Source organism: Natator depressus, chromosome 10, assembly GCF_965152275.1.
Source record: "Natator depressus isolate rNatDep1 chromosome 10, rNatDep2.hap1, whole genome shotgun sequence".
Lineage (NCBI taxonomy): Eukaryota > Metazoa > Chordata > Testudines > Cheloniidae > Natator > Natator depressus.
This window is the reverse complement of record NC_134243.1, coordinates 15246674-15271476: the sequence shown is the minus strand read 5'-3', so window position 1 is coordinate 15271476 and position 24803 is coordinate 15246674. Positions and strand designations below refer to the sequence as shown.

Sequence of the window (24803 nt, the reverse complement as noted above, 5' to 3'; positions counted from 1 at the left end):
CCCCAAGTACGATCCAAGCAGGCCATCTCCTTTGACCTCAGAATACTCTTGTTGGGGACACCAGGGAGAAGACACAGAGCAGTGAACCAGCCAGCCAATTATAATTTTACTGCCAAAGGTACGGTTGCCAATTTTGGTTGGACGTATTCCTGGAAGTTTCATCACATCACATTTAATTAATCTTTAATTCCTGGATACTCCAGGACAATCCTGGAGGGATGGCAACCCTAGCTAAAAGTGAAGTCATTGCCTATCCCATAGTACATCAAGTTGTACTTACACTGGCTAGTTGTCCTTGAGCCAAGCCCTGAAGGGGTTACAGGATCCCCTTCAGTTCCTGGTCTCACTCCCCTACACTACAACTTAATTTTTTGATACGTAATGCCCATTACTTTCCAACTCTTGATGGAATTGATCAGTACTTTTCACAGTCTGGGTCTGAGCCAATTTTCTTGCCCCACTACCAATCTCTTTATTTATGGCTTTCCATGTAAGCAAAACTATCCTGAGGGCTAGATTTGAGTCAACTGGACACATTGCAAGCTGTGCTAAGCTCTGACCAGCTATAGATTCAACTTCTTTTCACCACATGGACTAGTGAGGCACTGGATCATCAAGCATCCTGAGGGCATGGGCTACAGAAGTAGCCCTGAGGCAAAAGTTTCCTGCTTCTTGCATGAAAATGAGAAACTTCTCACTGTGGTCCAGGTCCCTGCAGTCTCTTACTCCTTTCTAGGCCATCTTTCACAGCGGTTTAGTATTCAAACTTTCTGACTAGATGCTGCCAAATTAGCCTCACTGACTGGACTACAGGATACAGAAGTCCAAGAGATCAGTATGGTGCTCGATCTAAATCCAATATTCTCAGGCTGGAAGCCACAACTCTATTTTCGAGCAATAACTTAAAATTTCTCCACCACTTTCTCCAGATATGATTGAATGATTTGGAGCAGACTGAGCATGTGAACAGGAGTTTGCCTTTTGTTAAATTATATCCCAATACAGGCAATCTAAATTATTTAATGTTCCTTTTTAAAAGTAAGGTTTTTTCTGTGCTTGTTACAGCTGGGTTGTTTTTAATGAGAAAACATACTATATAATCTCTTCACCTGTTTAATGACTGGTAACTTGTAATTCAGAAAAGAAAGGGAGACTTATGTAACCCCACAGTATCCACAGAAACGGTAATGAAACATTCTGTGTGTCGATTTAAAGTTTTACTCTTTGTCCGTTTAATTCTGATTTATGTGAGAAGTCATGATACATTTTACTGCGTAGGAACAGAATATTTACTCCTTGTTACAGCTCCTTTTAAACCATTTACAGCTTACATAAAACAACAATTATCAGATCTCTATTGTTGGCTCCCATAATGTGCTAGTTGCTCATCAGCTGTTGTGATTAAACATTCATTCAAATTAAATTGAGGATACATACAAGACCTGGTACATCAATCTGTTCTTAAGAACACATTTCCTGGTACACAGTACATAACAGCAATGTACTTCTCCAGTTCTGCTGTACAAACCAGGTACATTTTATACCGCTGTTACAAACAGATATTTTGTTAAAATGGACACTGGTAGAATTTGGCAGCAGTAAGAGTTTGAGCTGCATTTTCAAAGTGTTAGTGAGCAGTACACAATGAATCAAAATAGCAAGTACGAAAACCTTTTCAAAATGTTTAAATATTGTTGTCATATATGGTACTGCCTTCATTCAAGAAACTGCATAACCGACATAAAGCATTAGTTGACATGTTCATGCAGTCTAGCACTGTGACAAATGAAAAGGACAAGCAATAGACACCTTCAGCCTCTTGAATCAGGTCATATTATATAGGGGGTCCCCAGCTCTCTAATATGGTATCAAATTGTTCCATAGGTCCACGTAAAAGAAGTGGAGCAAACCACAAAGGGTCCCTCTAAGCAAACTCGCAGGGTCAAGAGAACACTCTTGTAAACCAATTCTTATACACATAGTTCCACTAAAGTCAATGGATATATGTCACTTGAGAAAAAGTTTGAGATAGGGTCCGAGGACACTAATTTACTTATTTCAATTTTAACTAGATTTTAAAAGTGACACTGTCTAATTTTTTAAAATCTAGTCCAATCCTGCAAACCTTACTCATGCAAGTAGTTCCACTGAACTCATGGGGCTATTAGCATGGGTAATGAATACTTATGTGAATAAGAGTTGGCAGGAACAGGTCATTTTTCCATGTATTTCTAAAGACACTTAAAATATCAAAGAAATCTAATTTTTTTAACCTTGATATTATTTTTACATTTCCACTAAGCCTGGATAATGAAAGTTGATTAGTCTGTTTCACATTATTTTTCATGCAGTAGTACTCTGGTAAAATGTTTGGGATGCAAACACTGCAGCCAAAATCTTATTTTCACTGATTTAAAGAAAAATACAAAACCTAAAATTAATAGAAATTATGATTTAAACATGCAAAATTGAATTTAGGCTTATATATAGTTTCTAATATCTTAAAATAGCATATAAATTTAAATAAAAAGTTATTAAATTTATAATTGAATTTAAAAATGAGCAAGACTTACCATTAACAGCTTTTTCATAATTTTTCCCCAGGTTTATTACATTCCGTAGCCCAGGATTGAACTGTTCCATAACATTCTGATCAGAAAAAAAGCCATATTATAACAAAGAAAACTCAGTTCTGGCAATAAGTACACAGAAAAGCTGATTTGAATCACCACAGCATAAGCCAGCACTTGTCTACATTGCAAATAAAAACCTGTGGCTGGCCCGTGTCAGCTGAATTGAGCTTGTGGGACTTGGGCTAGGGGGCTATTCAGCTGCAGTGTAGACATTCAGGCTTGGGCTGGAGTCCGAACTCTGGGACCCTGAGAGAGAAGAGCGTCACAGAGTTTGGGCGCTAGCCAGAGCCTGAACAGCTACACTGCAATTAAACAACCTCCCTGGCCCTGGCCCTGTGAGCCCAAGACAGCTGATGCAGGCCAGTTGTGGGTTTTTAATTGCAGTGTAGACATGCAGGTCCAGATTTTAATCTCAGATGCAAGGCAGATATTGAAAATCTGTTATTGTGGATGTTAGATTAGGATATCGGTGCAAAATTACCTCTGGACTAAGCAGTGTAACACTTCCAATTTCAATGTATTTGTGCTCACTTAAAACAGAGATGAATCTGACCTTTTCTCTAACCTTGGTAAGAGTGCTCATATATTCAAGACTAAAGTTTACACAGATCCTTCTTTAATGAGAGAGAGGGAGAAATAGAAGAGAAGGGAAATCCCTTTTCTCCACTACTACCTAAATATTTTAAGACAAGGAAAAAATACTGGCTACTATTCAGAATTTGGATATTCCTTCAAAAAGAAAAAATACTTTTGAGTTTTCTGACTAGACAAGTGACTTGGATGACTTAACACCTTCCAATCAATAACAATATAGTGATGGGCCTGCTGAAAGGTTGTTTTTTGTGCGTGCGTGTGTTGCAGCATGGTATTTTGAAAGACCAGTTGACACATTCAATTTGAAAACTCAATATATTGTATGGTGTCAGCCCAATTTGAGCGTTAGTACTTCCACCGAAAAGTAAAATGAGAATTACTGGCTTCCTTCAAGGCAAAATGAAACAAAAAAACTCCCACTACAGCTGCTTTTGAATATTGTTACAATTATCTTGGCTGGAGCAACTAAGACTAGAAATCCAAAAATCACATAACATGTCTGCCTTCATAACCACCAAATTCTATAACAGGTGAAGTGGCAGAGATTGTGAAACTGTCATTCACAATTCAGGAAAATAGCTGCATTGGTCCAATTTAGAAAACGTAACCATCCATTGAGATCCAGTTTTAAACACTCCAAATTTTAGAAATACTTCCCCTCTGTCGAAAAGTGGAAGGAGACAGCAGCATTTTCCTTCAGACCAAGATATTCAAAAGTGGCCACTGATTTTTCAGTTTGAAAAGCTGAGACACCTTGAAGAGGCCTGATTTTCAGAACATCCATCCTTGGAAAATCTGGCCCTTTTAAAAGTGTCTCAAATTGGGTAATAAAATGCATGCAATATTACTAATTACTTTTGAAAAAGTTGGGTACGGTGTTTAGCTACTTGGTAGGTTGCTTGAACGGTAGCCCTATGGATTTATGTGGTTGTGGTTTAGCTGTAATTCAGATAATTACCCCATTTATGTTTAAAAAGAAAAGGTAAAGAAGCAAAAAGAGGAGTGGGTTGATCTTGCATTCCTTACTCTTGCTAAACTTCCACTGACGTAAACAGGACTATGCCTGAGCAAACAACACAGGACTGGCTACATTTATCATATTACTGGTCATTTTAAGCTAAGTAGCTTCAATATTATGACTGTTTTCCCCTTGTATGTTAAATACAATTCCCCTTTTAAAGGATTTTTCTCTTGATATCCACAAATACTGAGCAATTAATCTTCACAATATATACTTTTATTTGGAAAATATATAAGTATAAATATATATATATATATATATATAATGCTAAATTATTTTGTGAATCACTGAGATTTTGCAATGTTTATAATTTCAAATTACCTCAAGCACTCTACAAGCACTTATTATGCCAAAGCAATGCTAGAATTCAAATATCAAAGGTGAAGGAAAATGAAATGGAGAGAAATATAAAATTATATTGTATTCTGCACTATTTAAATTGAACAGTTTTAAAATGTAAGCAGTTTCAATGTAAAATCTCCCATCTTTTTCAGATTTTTTGTTCTGTGATGGCTTGTACAGGAAACCCAGAAGCTGGAAGCAGGGGCCGGGGGTGGGGTGGGTGGGAGGGAAATGTTATACTGGCAACAAATTCTATTAATTGTGTTTTAACTTCAATTTATATATATGTTACTGAAATCTGTTCTGCAAGTCCATTCTTTTCTGTATATAATCAACCTTTCCATTTTCTGACATATTTCTGTATATGGTACATCAAATACAAAAATAATAGAGGCTTTTACAAAAATAAGTATTACGGGTTCTGAGAGAACCTAGAAAAAAAGACCTTCTAATAAACTCTGAAATCTGCAAAGTAAATCTACAAATCCCACAGTGCTACATTACAAACCACCAGACACAAACAAGGATCGTTACATATCTGAGAACTTGCATAGTAATTGAATAAAGGAGTTTGACCTGAAGCACTGGCATCTTTTTAGATGTTATTCAAATAGATTTACTTTGAAAATCAAGGTGTTCAAAATAAACACCTTCTGTTTAACAGAAAGACCAGATGGCAATGAAAAGTCTTAATCTTTTGTGTGCTGTACTGGTAATATACTGGCAAACGTATGTCTATTTAGTGTATGCATGGACCAAGAGAATGTGATAAGAACATTTTAAAATGTAAAAAATGTGGGAAGAAAAAAACCCAAATTGTCATCTTAAGGCTATTCAGACAACATAAAGAAAAAAAAAGAAGCCTTTTTTACAAAGCATCAATCAACAATGAAACCTAGTCAATTTATAAAGTGAAGAATGAGTTAAAATTGGTTTCAAGTACAACCATCACTTCTGTTTTCCTTTTTCTAAAAGTGGAAGGAGAACAGCAGCATTTTCCTTCAGACCAAGATATTCTGTGCCACTGTAGTGCTTTAGTGAAGACACTACTATGCTGACGGGAGCGCTTCTCCTGTTACTACAGTTAAGCAACCTCCGTGAGAGGCAGTAGCTATGTCGACGGGAGAAGCTCTCCTGTTGACCCAGTGCTGTCTAGACCAGGAGTTAGGTCAGTATAACTACATCGCTCGGGGTGTGGATTTTTCACACCCCTGAGCAACGTAGTTATATCAATATGTAGTAGTGTAGATGTGGCCTTAGTTGGCACCAGCGGGAGTGTAAATTCTAATGTGCACCAGCGCATCACACACTAACTGGCTTATGTGGACCCTCTGGCATGCACTAAAAATCCCCCAGTGAAATGGGACTGCATTTAACATGCAAACAGTACTACCTTAATGTGCACTATAGATCTTTTAGTGCTTGCTCCATGGGCCAGTTAGCGTGCAACATGCACAAAGGATGGGAAAGGAAACAAATGAAGTGAAAAAACCCATGTAGGCCACGTCTACGCTACCTGCTGGATCGACGGGTAGTGCTCAATCTATTGGGGATTGATTTATCTCATCTAGCGTAGACGCGATAAATCGATCCCCGATCGCTCTGCCGTCAACTCCGGAACTCCACCACTACAAGAGGCGGAAGCAGAGTCGACGGGGGAGCCGTGGCCGTCAATCCCGCGCCGCGAGGACGCAAAGTAAGTGATTCTAAGTCTATCTAAGATACGCAACTTCAGCTATGAGAATAGCATAGCTGAAGTCGACGTATCTTAGATCGATCCCCACCCCCAGTGTAGACCAGGCCCTCGTCTCCTACGTGCTAGTCTAGTGCCCTATGCTCTGGTACCACAATGCCTCTTATCTATTCATAAAAATACTTAACTAGAAGAGAACAACAGGCATATAATCATCTCATACAGCTATCTGATCTTTACGATGAATGGAAATTAAGAGGAAACACCTATTCAAAACAGCCATCAGGAAACATCTTTTTATGCAAAGTACAGCAAAAAGGCAAAATGACTTGCCATGAAAGAGTTTGAGAGAAATATATTGTGGTCATTCATGAAACAATTATATGGAGTTGTAATAGAGTCCACTGCTGGGCGCCTTCAACTCCTATTGAAGTTAATGGGAGTTGAATGTGCTTAGGACTCTCCAGAATTAAAAAGGAACGAACCTTGCATTTCCACACGTTCTCTCTCTCTGTAATATAAAACACACACTCACTCCTCAATTCCTGCTACTATTATAAACAGTTTTAACCTTCAGAACAAATGAGACCCATTGTGGGAGTTCTTTCCTGTAAATGCTCAGCTTTGCTTTTTATTTTGAGATGCACCTATTCAAAACAATAGCTCAGCAGGTATGAACACAGCTAAACAATACCCAGAGTCCCTGTAGCTTCAGGTTTACATCCTGCTGACACTTTAACCAACAAAAAAATCGATAGATTATACACAAACACACATGCTGTATATTTAGTAAACCTTACTATTCATATTATTACAGTGTTAGATATTCAGTCATAGCAAGACTGAGCCATACCTTAGTAGTTATTAAACATTTATATTGGGCTGACTACATGTGCTATTTCATATTTAAAATAACTGCAAATTACATTTGGAAGAATCCTTTAATATAACAATTTTATGTTTGGAAATCCCCTTGAGATTTCTTTAATTGACTCAAATAGGAGTCATATATAAACATACATAAAACAAATCATAGTGTACTGGGCTCAAAACATTTTTTTTTTTTTGCGTGATCATACTACATCTCTAAAACAAATAAAATTAGGCCTGCTCTCATCTTCATTAAGAGTCTCAGCCTGTTCCATTGAAGGCAATGGGAGCTTTACCACTGATGTCAATGGGTGCAGAATCGAGTCCTAAACCCATTTTATACTGGTGTAATTCCACTCTAACAGAATTGCAGTGGTGTAAAACTAAGATCCAAGTGTTTATTCAAACCAGGTGAGATCTTATGATTGATCATCAGTCAGTTTGCCAAACATTTACCATTTAAAGGAGAAACACATTAAAGCATCGTCCATCAGTATGTTTCAAATATAAATTATTTTTCAGGAGGTTATGAACATCTGACCCAGGATGAAATCTAGGTCCAAATGAAGCATTAAGTAGGCACAACTCCATTGTGGTCAATACAGATACATATTTTACACTTAGGTGGAATTTTGGCTCTTGGCACTTCAGATCTCAACCTGGGAGTGTCTTTTACCTTTTTAAACACATTTTTAAAATAAATTTACTTTAGGTTTCAGTAGTACAAGACAATTGTTTTGATGAAACACATTTAAGGTTCTTAAATTGATTTTAATTTGTTTTTAAAATGAATATGGCAGGCAGTCCATAATCTAGTCACTGGTCCTTTTTTCTTTTAAAGGAATTTAAAGTAACTATTGTCAAGATTCTTAACTATGCATATATAATTATATATTTACATGACAAACCATTACTGTCTACAAGAAAGTATTGTTTAGTAATTCCATACATTACCAGAAGAACCTAACGCTCCCTGAAGTAAACAGGATGTTTTAAAAACTGCCTAATATGCACTTAGAATTATTGCTATAGCGTTCAGGACAATTATATACAGTTTTAAATCAAGGCTTAAAAACAAACACCATTGAACTATAGGAACTATCACCCCATCAAGAGTTCTGGAAACCTCGTAAGCCACAAGAGCACATCGTGAGTGTCTTGTGCAGTCACAAGAACACAGAAATGGAATTAAAACTTTCTAATTCAATGCTATCTTGGTTATCATTTTGCATAGTATGCAATCAGATGATTCACGGGCAGTTTTTCTCTATACTGCTGCTAGCATGAAGTCACATTGACTGTAGTGGCCTTCCAACAAGTGAATGGCCTAGCAGTCTACCTGGGGTCACACAGTATCTACTCTCGCTGTAGAGCCTCCTGATTCATAGGTACAACATCATTCCAGTAAATTATTAGGGTTGTGTGCTCTGAGGAAGGTTGTGACTGCCTTTAAATCATGAACTTCCACACCCTCAAGTTTCATCCTGCATGTGCCAGTGTATCATATACTCAAAAGCTATGTAATATGTAAAGAATAAGAGGGCAAGATTGTGTCAGTCTTAACTCTGAAATTCTTTGCTTTTGTTGATTTGTGGCTTTAGGGTGGCGGTCTAATAATATTCATTAGTTTTGGGGTGTTCACTTTTTCTTTTTATATTGCTAAATAACACACAAATAATACCCCAAAGAAACATGAATTTACAGTCTACCTTGTCAACTCCTCTTTTAGCCAATCTATTTGGGTAAATATGTGTAAGAACTTCAAACAGAGTGAATAAATATGTATTTAAAGGGCATCCAATAGCATGGATAGTACTATTAATGCACTACAAGGGAGGCAAGGTGGGAAACAGACAAGCAAGAGAACCTTTAATTTGCCTTTTCTTTTCCAATCTCTTTCAGTTCCCCTTCAAGCTAGGATTTTTTTTTAAGATGAAAGCCGATAACTGGTCCTGCTAGCCCTATGTCCCACCATTCCTCAGTTCCTGTAATCCTTTCACAATCCAGCATTTGTAACATTACAATTAACTTTCAGAGCTTCCTCCTGCAAACTTACTCTAGAAAATTATCCTATTAGCAATAGGCAATAGGCATGTGTGAGTAAAGGGTTTGCTGATTTAGGGCCCGTATTGGTAACTGTGATATCACAAATATTAGAGATAGAGTGTAGAGGAGAGAGCTTTTATTTATATACGAAGAACCTGATCTTCCTTCCAACAAAGTCAATGGTAATTTTGCCCAAATTTGGTATTTTTAAGCCCTCTAGTCATAGGTGCTGGAACTAGGGGTGCTGGGGGGTCCGGTAGTACCCCCTGTCTGACTTGAAGTGGTTTCCCTCATAAAAAGGGTTTACAGTTTAGTTCAATGGCTCCCAGCACCCCCACTATACAAATTGTTCCAGCACTCCTGCCCCTAGTGATCAAACAGAAAACACAACATGATTCCAACACAACTGGACTAATTGCAAGAATAAAAGGTTGTAGGATCAGCCTGAAGTGTGAGAGTAACAAAACAAATGCGGCGGGGGAGCCGGGGGGGGGGGGGGGGGGAAGAACCTTACAGAAACAGTTTGAGGGATTATAAACAGTCAATTTTTAAAATTTTGTTTTATGAAAACATACCTTGACAATGTCTTATTATTATTATATATTATCTTGTATGAAAGACTAGAAATCCTTCATTTGGGCTCAAAGCTGCAAATGCACACATGTAACTTGATTCACAAGTGTTTTTTGCAAGTCTGAGCACTTTGTCTGGTAAAAGATAGTATGCAAAACTAAGATTATGGGCCAAATACTGCACTCATCTCTCAGCCAAAATTCTGATTTTAAAGAGAGTTTTTCCTGAGTAAGGATTACAGGATTTGACTCAGTATGATTAAATTCAGTGTGTTTAAATAAAGACACATGCAGAAATTCTAAGTATAGAGACTTTTAATATAGGTAGTTGCTGAGTTTGGAGAAGACAGTTTCAAAATAAGTATGTACAGCTAATGTAGAGAAATAAAACATTCTGCAACTAGCAATACACAGGTGTGTGTGATTTTTTTTTTTAAAAATTAAGAGTTGGACTGTCACTCATAGTTCATATACTTCTGCATGAGGCTCATTTGTGGTTGTGTGTACACATTTTCACAAAATGGATTTTGTATCTTATAGATGTTGATTTATTACAAGCTTTAGCATATACTTATGATGTAAGTAAAATTTTTAAAAAATTTTTAAAGAAAAATTTCACACCCCATACATGAATTTATACATAACTAATCAGCATCCAGACCTACAATTAAGCATGGCCCCATTTATGAAATTAGATCCACAAAGATGGACTCCTCTGCTGATTTGTAGCCTGGCTGGGGCTCAGGATCACCGCATGTGTGGACCTGTGTGAATCCGATTGCCAGACTGGGGCCCATGCCAATAACTTTACTCAAGTGCTTAAACATTTTTAGGCTTCAGCCCAGAGTGAGAATCACTATTCATAAAACACCAGCAGTAAAATACCCTATTATCAAAATGAGCTATATGAATTACTGGTCACTTAAAGTTATTGATTCTGCTAAAGAAAAAATAAATCTTAAACTCTTTACGGCAAAAGAGCTTTAAGGCATTGTGGATTATATTGCAATACAGTGTTATGTGTATAAGCATACATATAAACACACTTGCCATAAACTGGGTTAACAGTAGTCATATTGGGGTATGTGTACCCCACAACCATTATCTTTTCATAGATTTAATAACAAAAGCAAAACCCAAAACAATGCAAGAGTCATAAGCTTAGCTGAAAAAAGTGAACACTTATGGCACAAAATATTTTAATTAATGCTATACTGTTCTCCATGTGAAACTACAAGAAGTCAAACAAATATCCTTAGTGTTACCATAAAAGTTTTTGGAAATTTTTTGTTTAAACTCCCTTCCCCTCCCCCCCCCCCACACACTCTCTTCTTTTTGTGGCATGTGTAAACATCTCATTGGAAAAAACTTGCTTAGTAGCAGCCTGATCAAGGTAAAAGATCCTGACAGTTTGGGAGTAGCATATGAAAGGACTATAATCATTATCCTGGGTCTGCTGAGTTCTCCTATATTGTTTAGAAAGGAAGAATAATGCAAGTACGCTGTACATCAGTGGCTTTCAACCTTTCCAGACTACTGTACCCCTTTCAGGAGTCTGATTTGTCTTGTGTACCCCTAAGTTTCACTTCATTTAAAAATGACTTGCTTACAAAACCAGACATAAAAATACAAAAGTGTCACAGCACACTCTTATTGAAAAATTGCTTACTTTGTCATTTTTACCATAGAATTATAAAATACATTGATTGGAATATAAATATTGTACTCACATTTCAGTATATAGTATATAGAGCAATATAAACCCATCATTGTCTGTATGCAATTTTAGTTTGTGCTGACTCTGCTAGTGCTTTTTATGTAGCCTGTTGTAAAGCTAGGCAAATACCTAGATGAGTGGATGTACCCCCTGGAAGACTTCTACGTACCCCCAGGGGTAAGTGTACCCCTGACTGAGAACCAGTCAGTTTTATACTGATGTGTTTCTGAAGGGTGACCTTTACTGTGCCAGCTGTCCTCTCCCCTGAGGGAGGGGAGTACGTGTGTGTCCACGCAGGGATGCCCCAGCTGCTCTCTCCCCTGAGGGACGGGAGTGCGTGTGCGCCCAGGCAGGGGTGCCCCCGCTGCCCTCTCCCCCGAGGGAGGAGGGGTACGTGTGCGCCCAGGCAGGGGTGCCTCAGCTGCCCTGCGAGGGGATTGCCCCTTGGACTGGGTTATGTCGCTGACTCCCTGAGCGCCCCCTTTCGCCGCGGCCCGGCCCGGCCCGGCCCTACTCACCTTGTAGGTGCTCTCTGTCAGCTTGTTCACCTCTCCGGGATCCCGAGACATCGTGCCCCGGACGCGGCGGCAGCGCCTCAGGCAGGAGAGAAGGGGAAGGGGGCGGCGGCTCCGGAGAATCCGGCAGAGAGGCCGAGGGGGCCGGCGGGAAAAACTTTCTCCTCAGGGAGCTGTTCCGCTGCCCCTCACTCAGGCCGGGGGGGGGGGGGCAGCGCTCTCCGCCCGGCCGCCGCCCCAGAAAAGTCCCGCCAGAGACAGCTCCGCTGCCACCTTCGCCCAAACTGTCAAACTTGCAGAACCAGCCAGCCCAGCCCGGCAGCGCTCCCGGGGCGGAGCCAGCGAGGTGGGGCCGTCTGACGCGGCAGGGCCCGCTGGCCGGGTGGGGCGAGGCTTCCCGGGAGCGGCGGTGGGTAGGGTAGGCGGCTCCGCGCTCTCACCTGAGCCGCAGCCTATCCCCTCATGCTGGGCGAGCTTTGAGCTGCTGTATGGTGCCGTGAGACAAGGGAAAGTCACCTCAGGGCACGACGGGCACCACGCCAGCGAAGGGCTACGAACAACTCTGCCAGGCGAGCTCCCCTCGGGGGGACACGACACGACACGGCAGGGCCACTCACCCGCGTCGCTGCAGTAATTGAGCACCTCAGGAAGGTTAATGGGCTTATCCTCACAGCACTTGGGCGGTAGGGAAGGGTTATAGCCCCTGCCCGTGGTACTGAGGCACAACGAGAGTGAGTTGTTGGCTCATAGTCACTCAGGCCGGGCATCAAACCCAGATCTCCTGAGTCCCAGTCCAGTACCTTACCAGCAGGACCACTCCCCCCACGTCCCTGAGACCGGAGTTAAGTTTAGGGCTGTGCAAAGACTCCAATGGTACATGATACCCTCCTCCACCCATAGCTAAGGAAAAGGGCTCAGGAGTGGCAGCAATAGAGGGAGCTTTTTCAAAACAGAAAGGGGTGGGAGGGTTGGGGGTTTATTGCCTAAGCTTTCTGCAGAGTGAATGGGATTAAGACACTGGCATCCACTTTAGGCACATTTCTTCTTTAAACAGTTAAGCCTCACTCTCCACCCTGAGGTTATTCTTGAGGGCTAACTTGAGGGAAGAAGGTTTAGAACAGTCTACAAATATTTGCAGTGTGTAAACGTCAAGGATGGAGAAGAATATTAGAATCATAAAAAGTAATTGGCAGTTGTGAGATGAAATTAAGGTTAGGGCAGTACCAGGAAAATCTTCCTGATAGAGCAATGTAAACTGTCTCAAAAGAGAAGTGACATAAACCCCATAGCCTTGGACATTTAAAACTAGACTATATGAAACTGTAGTAAATGTACAATAGGGAACAAGGCAGCATTGGCAAGAAATTGGACTGAATAACTTCTATTTCTAGAATTTCTGGTCAGCTGGTTCCAATCAGCATAGCTCCACTGAAGTCAAACAAGATATGCCAATTTACACCAGTGGAAAAGCTGACACTATTATTCTCTTTTTCCTTCTTCTTATCATTACATTAACACAATGGCAGCCTCCCCAGTCCTACTTTATATTCAGGATTCTTGCATATTAGAGGTCATATGAATTGGGGGTGGTGGGGCTCATTGGTCTCAAGAGTGATTTTCATGTCCCTGAAACTTGCTCTGACCCTTCTATAGTCTAGATTGCAGACTCAGTCCCATTACGAGCCTCTCTTCCTACAAATGACTTTCTAAAAATGATATTCTCAATTAGAAAGAGTTTGTCTTCAAGCTTAACAGCTTGTTTTAATTAAGGAAAACTTGTTAATTCCCCCCCACACACACACACACACATCTCTATCTCTTTAAATGTTGGGCTTCCCCATCTGGTATTGTCTCCTAGTTTTTCATGCCACCTTGTTGCTGTGGTGAGATCACAAGAGGCAAACAACAAGACTTGGACTTAGAACAGAAAGGCAAATGGACTCTGATGTGGGAGGAGACTGTTAGCTTTCAGGAGTTGTAAAACAAATTGTTCTCAAGGTGTTTATGCCTTTAATTCTTCCTGCTGGGAAACAGTGAGCTGTGAGAGCATTATCATGACTACAACTAACATGGCAGGAACAGAGGCAGGTTTATGGGGCATTTCCCACCCTTACAAGCAAAGTCTTCTCAAGCCTCTGGAATTTATTGTATTGATAGCATTTCTGTAACATACAGTTTACAATACTGTCCTGTTAACTGTTCTTAATAATTTTGGGTCCAATTCTGCAACCTTTACTCACACTGAGTGGTACAAGCAGTACATACAAGAAGTTCAATTAAAGTAACCTTTTAATTTATGTGAATTTGTGTGAATAAGGGTGAAGAATCAGACCATTTATTTCTATACCTTTTTATAGCATCTTTCAGCCTGTTGGATTTCAAAATGCTTTGCAACTGGAGAACCACATTCTGCCTAACTGCTCCAGGGGTGTTCAAATCAGGTGCATGAATCATAGAATCATAGAATATCAGGGTTGGAAGGGACCCCAGAAGGTCATCTAGTCCAACCCCCTGCTCGAAGCAGGACCAATTCCCAGTTAAATCATCCCAGCCAGGGCTTTGTCAAGCCTGACCTTAAAAACCTCTAAGGAAGGAGATTCTACCACCTCCCTAGGTAACGCATTCCAGTGTTTCACCACCCTCTTAGTGAAAAAGTTTTTCCTAATATCCAATCTAAACCTCCCCCATTGCAACTTGAGACCATTACTCCTCGTTCTGTCATCTGCTACCATTGAGAACAGTCTAGAGCCATCCTCTTTGGAACCCCCTTTCAGGTAGTTGGAAGTAGCTATCAAATCCCCCCTCATTCTTCTCTTCTGCAGACTAAACAATCCCAGCTCCCTCAGCCTCTCCTCATAAGTCATGTGCTCTAGACCCCTAATCATTTTTGTTGCCCTTCGCTGGACTCTCTCCAATTTATCCACATCCTTCTTGTAGTGTGGGGCCCAAAACTGGACACAGTACTCCAGATGAGGCCTCACCAGTGTCGAATAGAGGAGAACGATCACGTCCCTCGATCTGCTCGCTATGCCCCTACTTATACATCCCAAAATGCCATTGGCCTTCTTGGCAACAAGGGCACACTGTTGACTCATATCCAGCTTCTCGTCCACTGTCACCCCTAGGTCCTTTTCCGCAGAACTGCTGCCTAGCCATTCGGTCCCTAGTCTGTAGCGGTGCATTGGATTCTTCCATCCTAAGTGCAGGACCCTGCACTTATCCTTATTGAACCTCATCAGATTTCTTTTGGCCCAATCCTCCAATTTGTCTAGGTCCTTCTGTATCCTATCCCTCCCCTCCAGCGTATCTACCACTCCTCCCAGTTTAGTATCATCTGCAAATTTGCTGAGAGTGCAATCCACACCATCCTCCAGATCATTTATGAAGATATTGAACAAAACCGGCCCCAGGACCGACCCCTGGGGCACTCCACTTGACACCGGCTGCCAACTAGACATGGAGCCATTTATCACTACCCGTTGAGCCCGACAATCTAGCCAGCTTTCTACCCACCTTATAGTGCATTCATCTAGCCCATACTTCCTTAACTTGCTGACAAGAATACTGTGGGAGACAGTGTCAAAAGCTTTGCTAAAGTCAAGAAACAATACATCCACTGCTTTCCCTTCATCCACAGAACCAGTAATCTCATCATAAAAGACGATTAGATTAGTCAGGCATGACCTTCCCTTGGTGAATCCATGCTGACTGTTCCTGATCACTTTCCTCTCATGTAAGTGCTTCAGGATTGATTCTTTGAGGACCTGCTCCATGATTTTTCCAGGGACTGAGGTGAGGCTGACTGGCCTGTAGTTCCCAGGATCCTCCTTCTTCCCTTTTTTAAAGATTGGCACTACATTAGCCTTTTTCCAGTCATCCGGGACTTCCCCCGTTCGCCACGAGTTTTCAAAGATAATGGCCAAGGGCTCTGCAATCACAGCCGCCAATTCCTTCAGCACTCTCGGATGTAACTCGTCCGGCCCCATGGACTTGTGCACGTCCAGCTTTTCTAAATAGTCCCTAACCACCTCTATCTCCACAGAGGGCTGGCCATCTCTTCCCCATTCTGTGATGCCCAGCGCAGCAGTCTGGGAGCTGACCTTGTTAGTGAAAACAGAGGCAAAAAAAGCATTGAGTACATTAGCTTTTTCCACATCCTCTGTCACTAGGTTGCCTCCCTCATTCAGTAAGGGGCCCACACTTTCCTTGGCTTTCTTCTTGTTGCCAACATACCTGAAGAAACCCTTCTTGTTACTCTTGACATCTCTTGCTAGCTGCAGCTCCAGGTGCGATTTGGCCCTCCTGATATCTTTCCTACATGCATGCATGGATGAAAGGGTGCAGAGAAACCCCCCATCTTGCATCCTGGCACAGCAGCCAGGGGGTGCAAGTCACTGCAAAGGAGATGGAGAAGAGGTCATGGTTCCCTTTCCTTATATTGCATCAGCCATTGGAACTGGTATGTACATGGGAGGAAATATGCTGTATCCCCTAAAAGCGTGTACCAGTGATTCCACTATCCTGGTACACTGGGGAGCTCCAGGAGGCTCTCTACAGTCAATGTGAGTCTGTACCTAATTAGCATCATAGCATGAGAGAGCCCTGGTATATAAATTAGCTGTACACATAGGTCCTGATTCTCATTTACACTTAAGGCCCCTTTATACCAGTCTGGCAGTGTAACGGGGACTTGAAACCTTTTTTGTAAATGAGAATCTGGCTCGCAGGGTTTACTTCACGTACTACTCAAGTGCAATCAATTTTAGGTTACATCTACATTCCAGCAGCAGATATGATTTTCAGGTCATATAGATATACCCATACTAGCTGTAATCTAGCCAGCTTGCTAAAAATAGAAGTGAGGCTGGGCAGGTGTGGGCTTCAGCATTGGTTGCACAAGTGAGCAAATACCAGGGGGGGATCAAGCAAGCAGACTTCTGAAGCCCTTGTTGAAGCCCAAACTCATGTCTGTTTTTAGCGAGGTAGCAGATTACAGCTAGCGAAAGTACATCTAGCTGCAAATCACAGCTGGGGCTGCAGTGTAGATGTACCCTTAGGGTGATAGACAGCAATAACATACAGCCACATTACACAACAACTTAAGGCATGAAGTGTAGAATACTATGTCCAAAGCCGCCCCCCCCCCCCCGCAAAACCCTGTAGGAGGGATTTAGATTGGAAGTATTAGAATAATAACATTAATTTATTTATATATGTTTACATTCAGTATGGGATTTTAAAATTTTATGATTCTCAGCACAACCTCATTAAATTCACTGGAGGATGAAGGCATTGCTATCTAGGACCAGAGCAATCAATTCTGGAAAGGCTTCTCTTGTGGTCCTTGTTGTGCTTACCCTCAACATTCATCAGTAGGTTGCATTGTTGTCCACTGATAAAAATGTCTCTGCATGTCACAGAGAATAAAGGGATAGTTTTGGGGAGCTGCACCCAAACTTCAGATGTTTATATGCGTACTTCTAAAAGATCCCTTTGCATTTTAAAAAGTTGTAAATTTTTTCAAGGTTTTATTGAAAACCATCTTTCTCATTTTCTTCCATCAACATGGACAGTACTCTATTTTTAGCTTCTCCAGTCTTCAGATAACATATTTTTGCACTTGAATTTGTAGTAAGAGAAGGTGCAAAATTTTACATATTTTCTTTATTAAATATTTCAGAAATGTACAGAAGGAGGTAACTAAAGACTTAAATGTATTAGCAAATCAAATTGCAGGGTGAATAGGTCAAAAAGGATCAAAAACATTTTAAAGATAAGGAATGCCACAAAGGGAATTGTAGATGGCAAGGGAGAATCCTTTAATTGGGGAAAACAATGTTGGTATTCGTCCATCAAATAATTATACAACATAATGAAAGAATGAAAATAAACAGTTGAAACAGATTAAAATATAAAATATACTGAAAGTTAAATTTTGCAAGTCTGATTTATACTTCAAAGATAGAAACACAAAATGTTTCCTCCAATGTCTTGGAATCTTTGTCGAAGGCATAGTAATTTACAGAATCAATATGTTGAAATGTTACCTTTTTATTGGGAAAAAAAGGTGTGTACATTTTCACATTAGATGTTAAAATAAAAATGGCAAATGTGGAAAAATATTTTCTGTTTCTTTTATGGAATTTTGTTTTTCATGGTGGTGAATATTACTACTTCAAATCTAGTTAACGTTATTTGTACATGCAGCATTTGGAAAAGTTTACAGTATACCTCTTGTTCTGTTATTTGAGATTTTTAAATATCTACTGCCCCGCATAATAAATGGTAGTATTGTTCAGATTTAGTTTACTATAATTGTGTTTTAGCAAACAACATAAAAACCTGTCCTTGAAATGTGGAAGTATGGTCTAATAGCATATTTACAAATTCCCGAACATTGCTGGGTCAGAAAGTCCCACATTCACATGGAAGGCTCCTGATAGAAATAACAGTATCAGCTGAACTTGACAGCAAAGTTTCATTATAGTACAAACTTCTGTATTTTGATCTTTTATTATAGAGATATAGAGCCTTTGATCTCATACTGGTTTTACATCATTGTAACTCCATTGACTAATTGGGTTACTCCTGATTTTAACTTGAGTGGGTGAGATCAGAATTGGTGAAATAAGTCTCCTTCAGCAAGTTACTTAAGCATGCTCTTAAATTTAAGCACCTGAGTAGTCCCATGGGACTTAAAATTAGGCATGTGCTTAAGTGTTTTTGCCAAATCAAGCAGAATGCTCATTGCCTTGCAGATTCGAGCTCTTAATGTCTACATTTTGCTTTGTACTCTGTTGCCTATATACAAATATCAAAATCCATCATACTGTTTTGAACATTCTGTCCCATATCTTTGTTTATTTAGGGTCGTGGTTCTCAACCTGGAGTACACGTACCCCTGGGAGTACGCAGAGGTCTTCTGGGGGGTATGCCAACTCATGTAGATAGTTGCTTAGTTTTACAAGAGGCTATATAAAAAGCACTAGGAAAGTCAGTACAAACTAAAATGTCACACAATGACTTGTTTATACTGCTCTATATACTATACAGTGAAATGTAAGTACAATATTTATATTCCAATTGATTTATTTTATAATTATATGTGGTAAAAATGAGAAAGTAAGCAATTTTTCAGTAAGAGTGTGCTGTGACACTTCTGTATTTTTATGTCTGATTTTGTAAGGAAGTAGTTTTTAAGTGAGGTTACGCAAGACAAATCAGACTCCTGAAAGGGGTACAGTTGTCTAGAAAGTTTGAGAGCCACTGATTTAGGGAACATTTTTCAAAAGTGGTCTCTGATTTTGGGTGCTACAGTTTTTGATCTAGCAACTCCACACACATCTTGGGTTTAATTTTTAGATGTTTGGAGTACACATGACTCTTATCGACTTTGAGTTAGGGGAATTAAGCCATTTTGAAACTCAGGCCCAAGGTGTCACCTAGAAACAGAAAAAGATGACATCCAAAATCAGAAGACTTTTTGAAAACTTTGTTTTGCTGAAATGCAGTATTCAGAATCTTTGTGTTATGTCATGAATATACTTACAATATGTTTTTACTATACAGTTATAACATCAGAGGTATTAGAAGGAAAGAAGCTACACCTCACTGTCTTAAAAATCTAACAATGTCTAATGCAGGTGCCTGTCTACTCTAGAGATGAGGACAGGTGGCATCACTAACCAAAAGAACACTTCATTTCAATCTTGTACCTTCAGCTTCTTTTTTAAATTACACCCACCTGCAACACAGCTAAGGGAAGAAGGGAAGCCCATCACATTATCTGAAAGATATCTCAGAGACATTATTTTATTTTGTTTGAATGAAGTCTCCTCCATAATGTGCCTAATCTTTGATGAATGCAAACTATGGTCCAGAATCTCTGGTTGGTTCAATGTGCGCAAAGAGGACACACACACAGATCCAACTGTAGAATTGGGACCAAAGGACTGAACCAAAATGAACTGGGAATATTCACTCCCCTCACGAGCCCAATCACTCTTTTTATTATTTTAAATACATTTAGAGAAGTTCCCATGGAAATTGTAAATTTGAACAGACTTGCTACTGAAATACTGTATCCACAGAACAGGTATAGCTTGAGCAGCAATTGTGAAAGCTTTGTTGTGAATTTGTCAGCTTGTCACGGTTTTTAAGTGAAAGGGGGAAGTGTTAGAATTCATGTCTATTGAAAAAAATAAAATATATCCTATTAAGGAAAAAATAAAATGTATAATGGAATTCCTAAAAATTAATTGAATTTAATACTTATGTTTTCTGAAAATGTCCTACGTCATTGACAAACAAATATACCTTTAAAAACTATTTAAGCATATTGTGATCTATTCATTTCAGCTCATCATTAAATCTTCAACGTGTGTTTTACACAGATAAATACAACTGTTAGTGATTATACAAATTGCTGTTAAGCAGTAGTGGCATATGCATGGTAGAGCCAGCTGTGGCTTATTTCATTCCCTATGGTCATTAGCAGGCATTTAGCTTAATTAAGAAAAAATGTACACAGCACTTTAATTTGTAATATGAAGTGATATTCAAAGTCTACAACCAGAATAACATTTACCAATCTAGAATGTAAAGGGACTCTGTCAACCTCATTGTTTTAAATATTGACTAGTTTAAAAAAAAGTTCTCTTTCCAACCTTTTGAACATTATATTTTGAATTTTAAAAAAAGCTTAAAAAGGTTTTCTCCTCCTCTGTTGACGCTTACAAGAATCTTTTCAGATAGTTTCTCCTCTACTGGCTGTACAGGGAAACAATGAAACTGACTATGTTCAAACTGCTGTTAAATGAACAAAGTAAATACACTTTTTGTAGGACTCACTGAGCATAATGAGTCTGATTCTACTCTCACATTAGTTTTATACCTTAGTTCAGAGGAGTTACTCCATTTTTAAACTAATACAGATGTGGGCAAAATTAGCCCCCATACGTCCCCTGATGTCATTCCCATGAGTGGGATTTTCATGGTGAGTGGAACATGGGGCAATCTAACTGTGACCTACAGCTCAAGCCTGCAAGGTGTTGAGCAACATGGCCCTGATCCAGTAAAGCATTTAAACACAGGCTTAACTTCAAGCATATAGGTAGTCTCATTGGCTTCTTGGGAAAAGGAGAATTTCAAGCAGCTGCAGAATGCTTTTTATAATCACAGGTAATAGTGCTTCTTCTTCCCACATACCCTTTAAATGGGGACATGCTGTCATGACTTTGTAGCCTAGAAAGCTACATTTTTGTTCAGGTAAGACTCTTTGGTATATTTTTAGTCAGTTTTTGGATACATGTGTTGTTGATATCTTAGTGGTCTTCCATAGCAAATTACTATGGCAATATAAAGAGGAATGGTAACTACTGATTTCTCCATTATATCATCTTTTTTTTCAGATTGGAAATGTTATCCTGAACATTGAGTGTGAGTTTTTCTCTAAGAGATATTTGTTGTACTTGCACAAGATACTTCAAGTTATTTAACTTGCCCAGGATTGAGGAACTTTGACAGGCCAAACTGGTGGCTGCTGCCACTAGCACTGCAGATCCTGAGCAGATCTGCTGGTAACTGAAAGTCTTACTTTTCCAGAAGTGTTAAACCAATACCTTATACAAGCACTGATTTCTTATCAATAGATGGATAGATTTTTGCTTCCTTTATTTTATCAGCTGTAACCACTAGATGGCAAGCATGCTATACATAACAGAACCAAATACGATTTTTATATAATGCTCAAAGTGCTTTACAAAATAAGAAGGTAGATACTTGTAGTAAGCAAATGGAGCAGCCATTATGTTGCTCACACACAGCCTTGGACTTTTTTCCTTGAGAGAGGAAACCTTGTTAGGATGCTGATGTTATCACTTGTGTCTAAAAAGTGCCTTGGGATTTTTAACTTTCCCCTGGAGGTCAATCTTGGATAGCAAGTCCAAGTTCTGGTTAGGGACTTGACCTTCCAGACTTTTAGTCTATTGACATTGTGAATGCTGCCGTATAGGCCATGCCAATAACATACTATTTAGAATAAGTATATATTCATTTTTCCCTTTTGTAATCTATCAGATGGAGGATTAGGTATCCAACAACATGTTCTTTGTTCCAAAGGGATTAACTGTTGTTGCCTGAAGGAAAATGTAGAGTGTTACAGATAAAGGTAGGATACACATTATGCTGCTCTTACTACTTTTAACTGTTTGGCTATTAAATTAGAGATATTATTATTAATTTATTAATTGTTTTGAAATGTAGTATGTTATAGGCTCCAATTAGGGATTGATTCCCCTATTATTCTAAGCACTGTACACACACACACTGAAAAGACAGTACCTTGTAGTTATCTTCAAAGGACTCCACATACATTTGGGCTCTATTAATCTTAACTCTTATTTTAAAGTGGTATCAAATAAACAATGAATATCAAGGTTTTTGTTCTAGCATTTTCTACTTATAAAAGTAGCAAATCCTGTAAAACCTTTTTTTTTGGGGGGGGGGGGGGGGTTATCAAATACTTTTCACAGTAAATGTATCACCTTGGTTTCACTTCAATAGCAAAGCCTCCAAGGAACCATTCAATGTCACTTTTTACAATCAATGGGTCTGAAATGAGCCCTATCCGAAGTACTTTGGTGGACAGAAGTTTGAGTTTTAAAGTTCATTCAGAAAAGCCATGTGAAAAGATAAAAGCAAGGACTACCCTCATCCGAAAACATGCAGGCACAACATAGGATGCTGATGTGCACACACTTCAAACAGCTACACTAGCACCGGTGTCCCCAGCCAGAGGAACCCTGGAGTAGGGACATGGGAGCTTCAGCTCCACAGACAGCACAGCTAAGTGAAGCCTGCTCAGGACCAATACTGGGGCCCAGTGCTTTGCGGCCTTTAGTAAGAGGGATCCCAAGGTGCCTTGGGCATGCAAACCCCTCGGTAGTGGGGCCAACTCAACAGGATGTGGTTACCCAGAGGGTTTGGCCACAGCCTACAGGGAGATGCTGCAGCTCCAGCTCTTCTAGGAACCTCTCCTCTGTGCCAAGAGAAGGGGCTGAACAAAGTAGCAGGAATGGCTGTGGAGCATGCTGTGGAGCATCCAGGTCCCTCTGGAGCCCACCAGGCTATCCCAGGCACTGCCTAAACAAATTACATCTCATAACACAGAATATAATATATGAACACTGGATAGACTGAACATATTATATTATGATAGGTATTTTGTTTGGGCAGTGCCCACTAAATTTTTAAACCTAAAAGTACATTTAGCAACTTTGATAAATCTCCTAACTTACTCACCTTACTCCCATTAACATTTATGGGAGTTACATGTATGTTTCAAAAGGGAAATATAAAATGAATTCTGATAAATATCTACCAATACAAGGTATGAATTCCAGTGACTAGATGGATTTAACATCTACTCTGCAAGTGTGTTTAGTGTTAAAATACTCTGGACCAAATTTTGCCATCAATGTTCAGGCAACAGTTCCCATTGCCTTAACTGGGGCTACACATGTTCATCAAGATACAGGATTTGGCCCTGTGAAAAAAGTGAATGCTTTAGCTCTCGGTGAACTTTTAGGCTACACTCTGCCCACTGCTACATCCTTTCAACCTCATTGAAGTCAGTGGCAATAACCAAGGGCAGAATTTAACCCTTAATTTTTAATAGGACTTATTCTGTATATTAACCATTAACTATCACTTTTCAAACATGAACTAATTAATCATCACAACACCCCCTCCTGTGATGTGAATAAGTATTACTTTAAAAAGACCATTTAAGTTGGAAAGACAAGCATCCAAAAGTTAGCAAATGCCAGAATGAGGGTCAATCATACAACTTTACTTTGTCTCCCTTGGCCATGTATATTATGATACAGTCTGTAATTACGTGACCCACGCCACAGGCCCCCCAGGACTGCACACTGTAGTCATGGAAAGGTGTTCCTGAGCAAGGTTGTCCCTGGGTTTTAGTGGTACCAGGATCTGGGTGGATAACTTCCATCCTGTGCTCCCTCAAGATGAACGTGGCTTTTCTGAGTGTCTATGAGAAGTCCCTGTCAAAACTTCACCTGATTTTTATCTACTATATCAAACAATAAGGCTACTTAAATAAGAACTGGCTCAAATTTCACTATGGAGTACACAATGATCCCACACGATCTGTACATTTTTTCTTTTCGTATTCCTTAAATCCTGCTCAGATGCTACCACTTGCCTCTGATTTATTCAGAAATGTTTTAGAAACAACAGATGGACCCTTGGTAAGCCCCAGACAGATCATCCCAAAAGGCTTTTTCTGAGAACATATTTTGTTGTTGAGCTCTACTAGCCAGGTTCTTGTTGCATTACACAATACCCAGTGAAGCTACTTACTGAAAATGTTATGATCTCCTTCTGCATGTGGAAAGCAATGGAACAGGTTTCTACACCCTGCAAACAATACACTGAAACTTGTTTTGCTTCAGTCTTCAGAGGACAGCAGATAGCCAGGTCCCGCATTTATCTTTTGTTCCTGTTATTTCTCTCTTAACACAAAATGTTGGAGAGTAAGAAACACGAAGTGTTAGGGCTAATTCTGCTCTCAGTTACATCAGTGCTAATCAGGAACAATTCCACTCAAGTCACTTTTAGTTCCTTTGGATTTACAGGAGCATTACTAAAAAAATTTGGGCCTAGTGCACCATGTTTTTTGCTTTTCCCTTTGAAACTGATCAGCTCTCTGAAGAATCTGTGGTCAAGCCTATCAGAAGAGAATGAAGATTACTTCTGTAAATCCTAGGAGCTGAATT

At 39.7% G+C, this 24803-nt stretch overlaps 1 protein-coding gene across 2 annotated transcripts in view; it reads right to left on the bottom strand.

The window, feature by feature from the left end:
* BAIAP2L1 (BAR/IMD domain containing adaptor protein 2 like 1) overlaps positions 1 to 12198 on the bottom strand; it is a 59824-nt gene extending 47626 nt beyond the window's left edge. The window contains exons 1-2 of one of the 2 annotated variants that reach the window (XM_074965267.1): positions 12007 to 12198; positions 2574 to 2649 (exon numbers count right to left, since the gene is read on the bottom strand). In XM_074965267.1, coding sequence (XP_074821368.1) covers positions 2574 to 2649; positions 12007 to 12057 — 127 coding nt within the window. In that variant the 5' untranslated portion in view covers positions 12058 to 12198. Of the gene's footprint in view, positions 1 to 2573; positions 2650 to 5983; positions 6026 to 12006 lie in introns of those variants that run through there. The other variant, XM_074965268.1, reaches the window with a different exon arrangement.
* Between the last annotated feature and the right edge of the window lie 12605 nt (positions 12199 to 24803).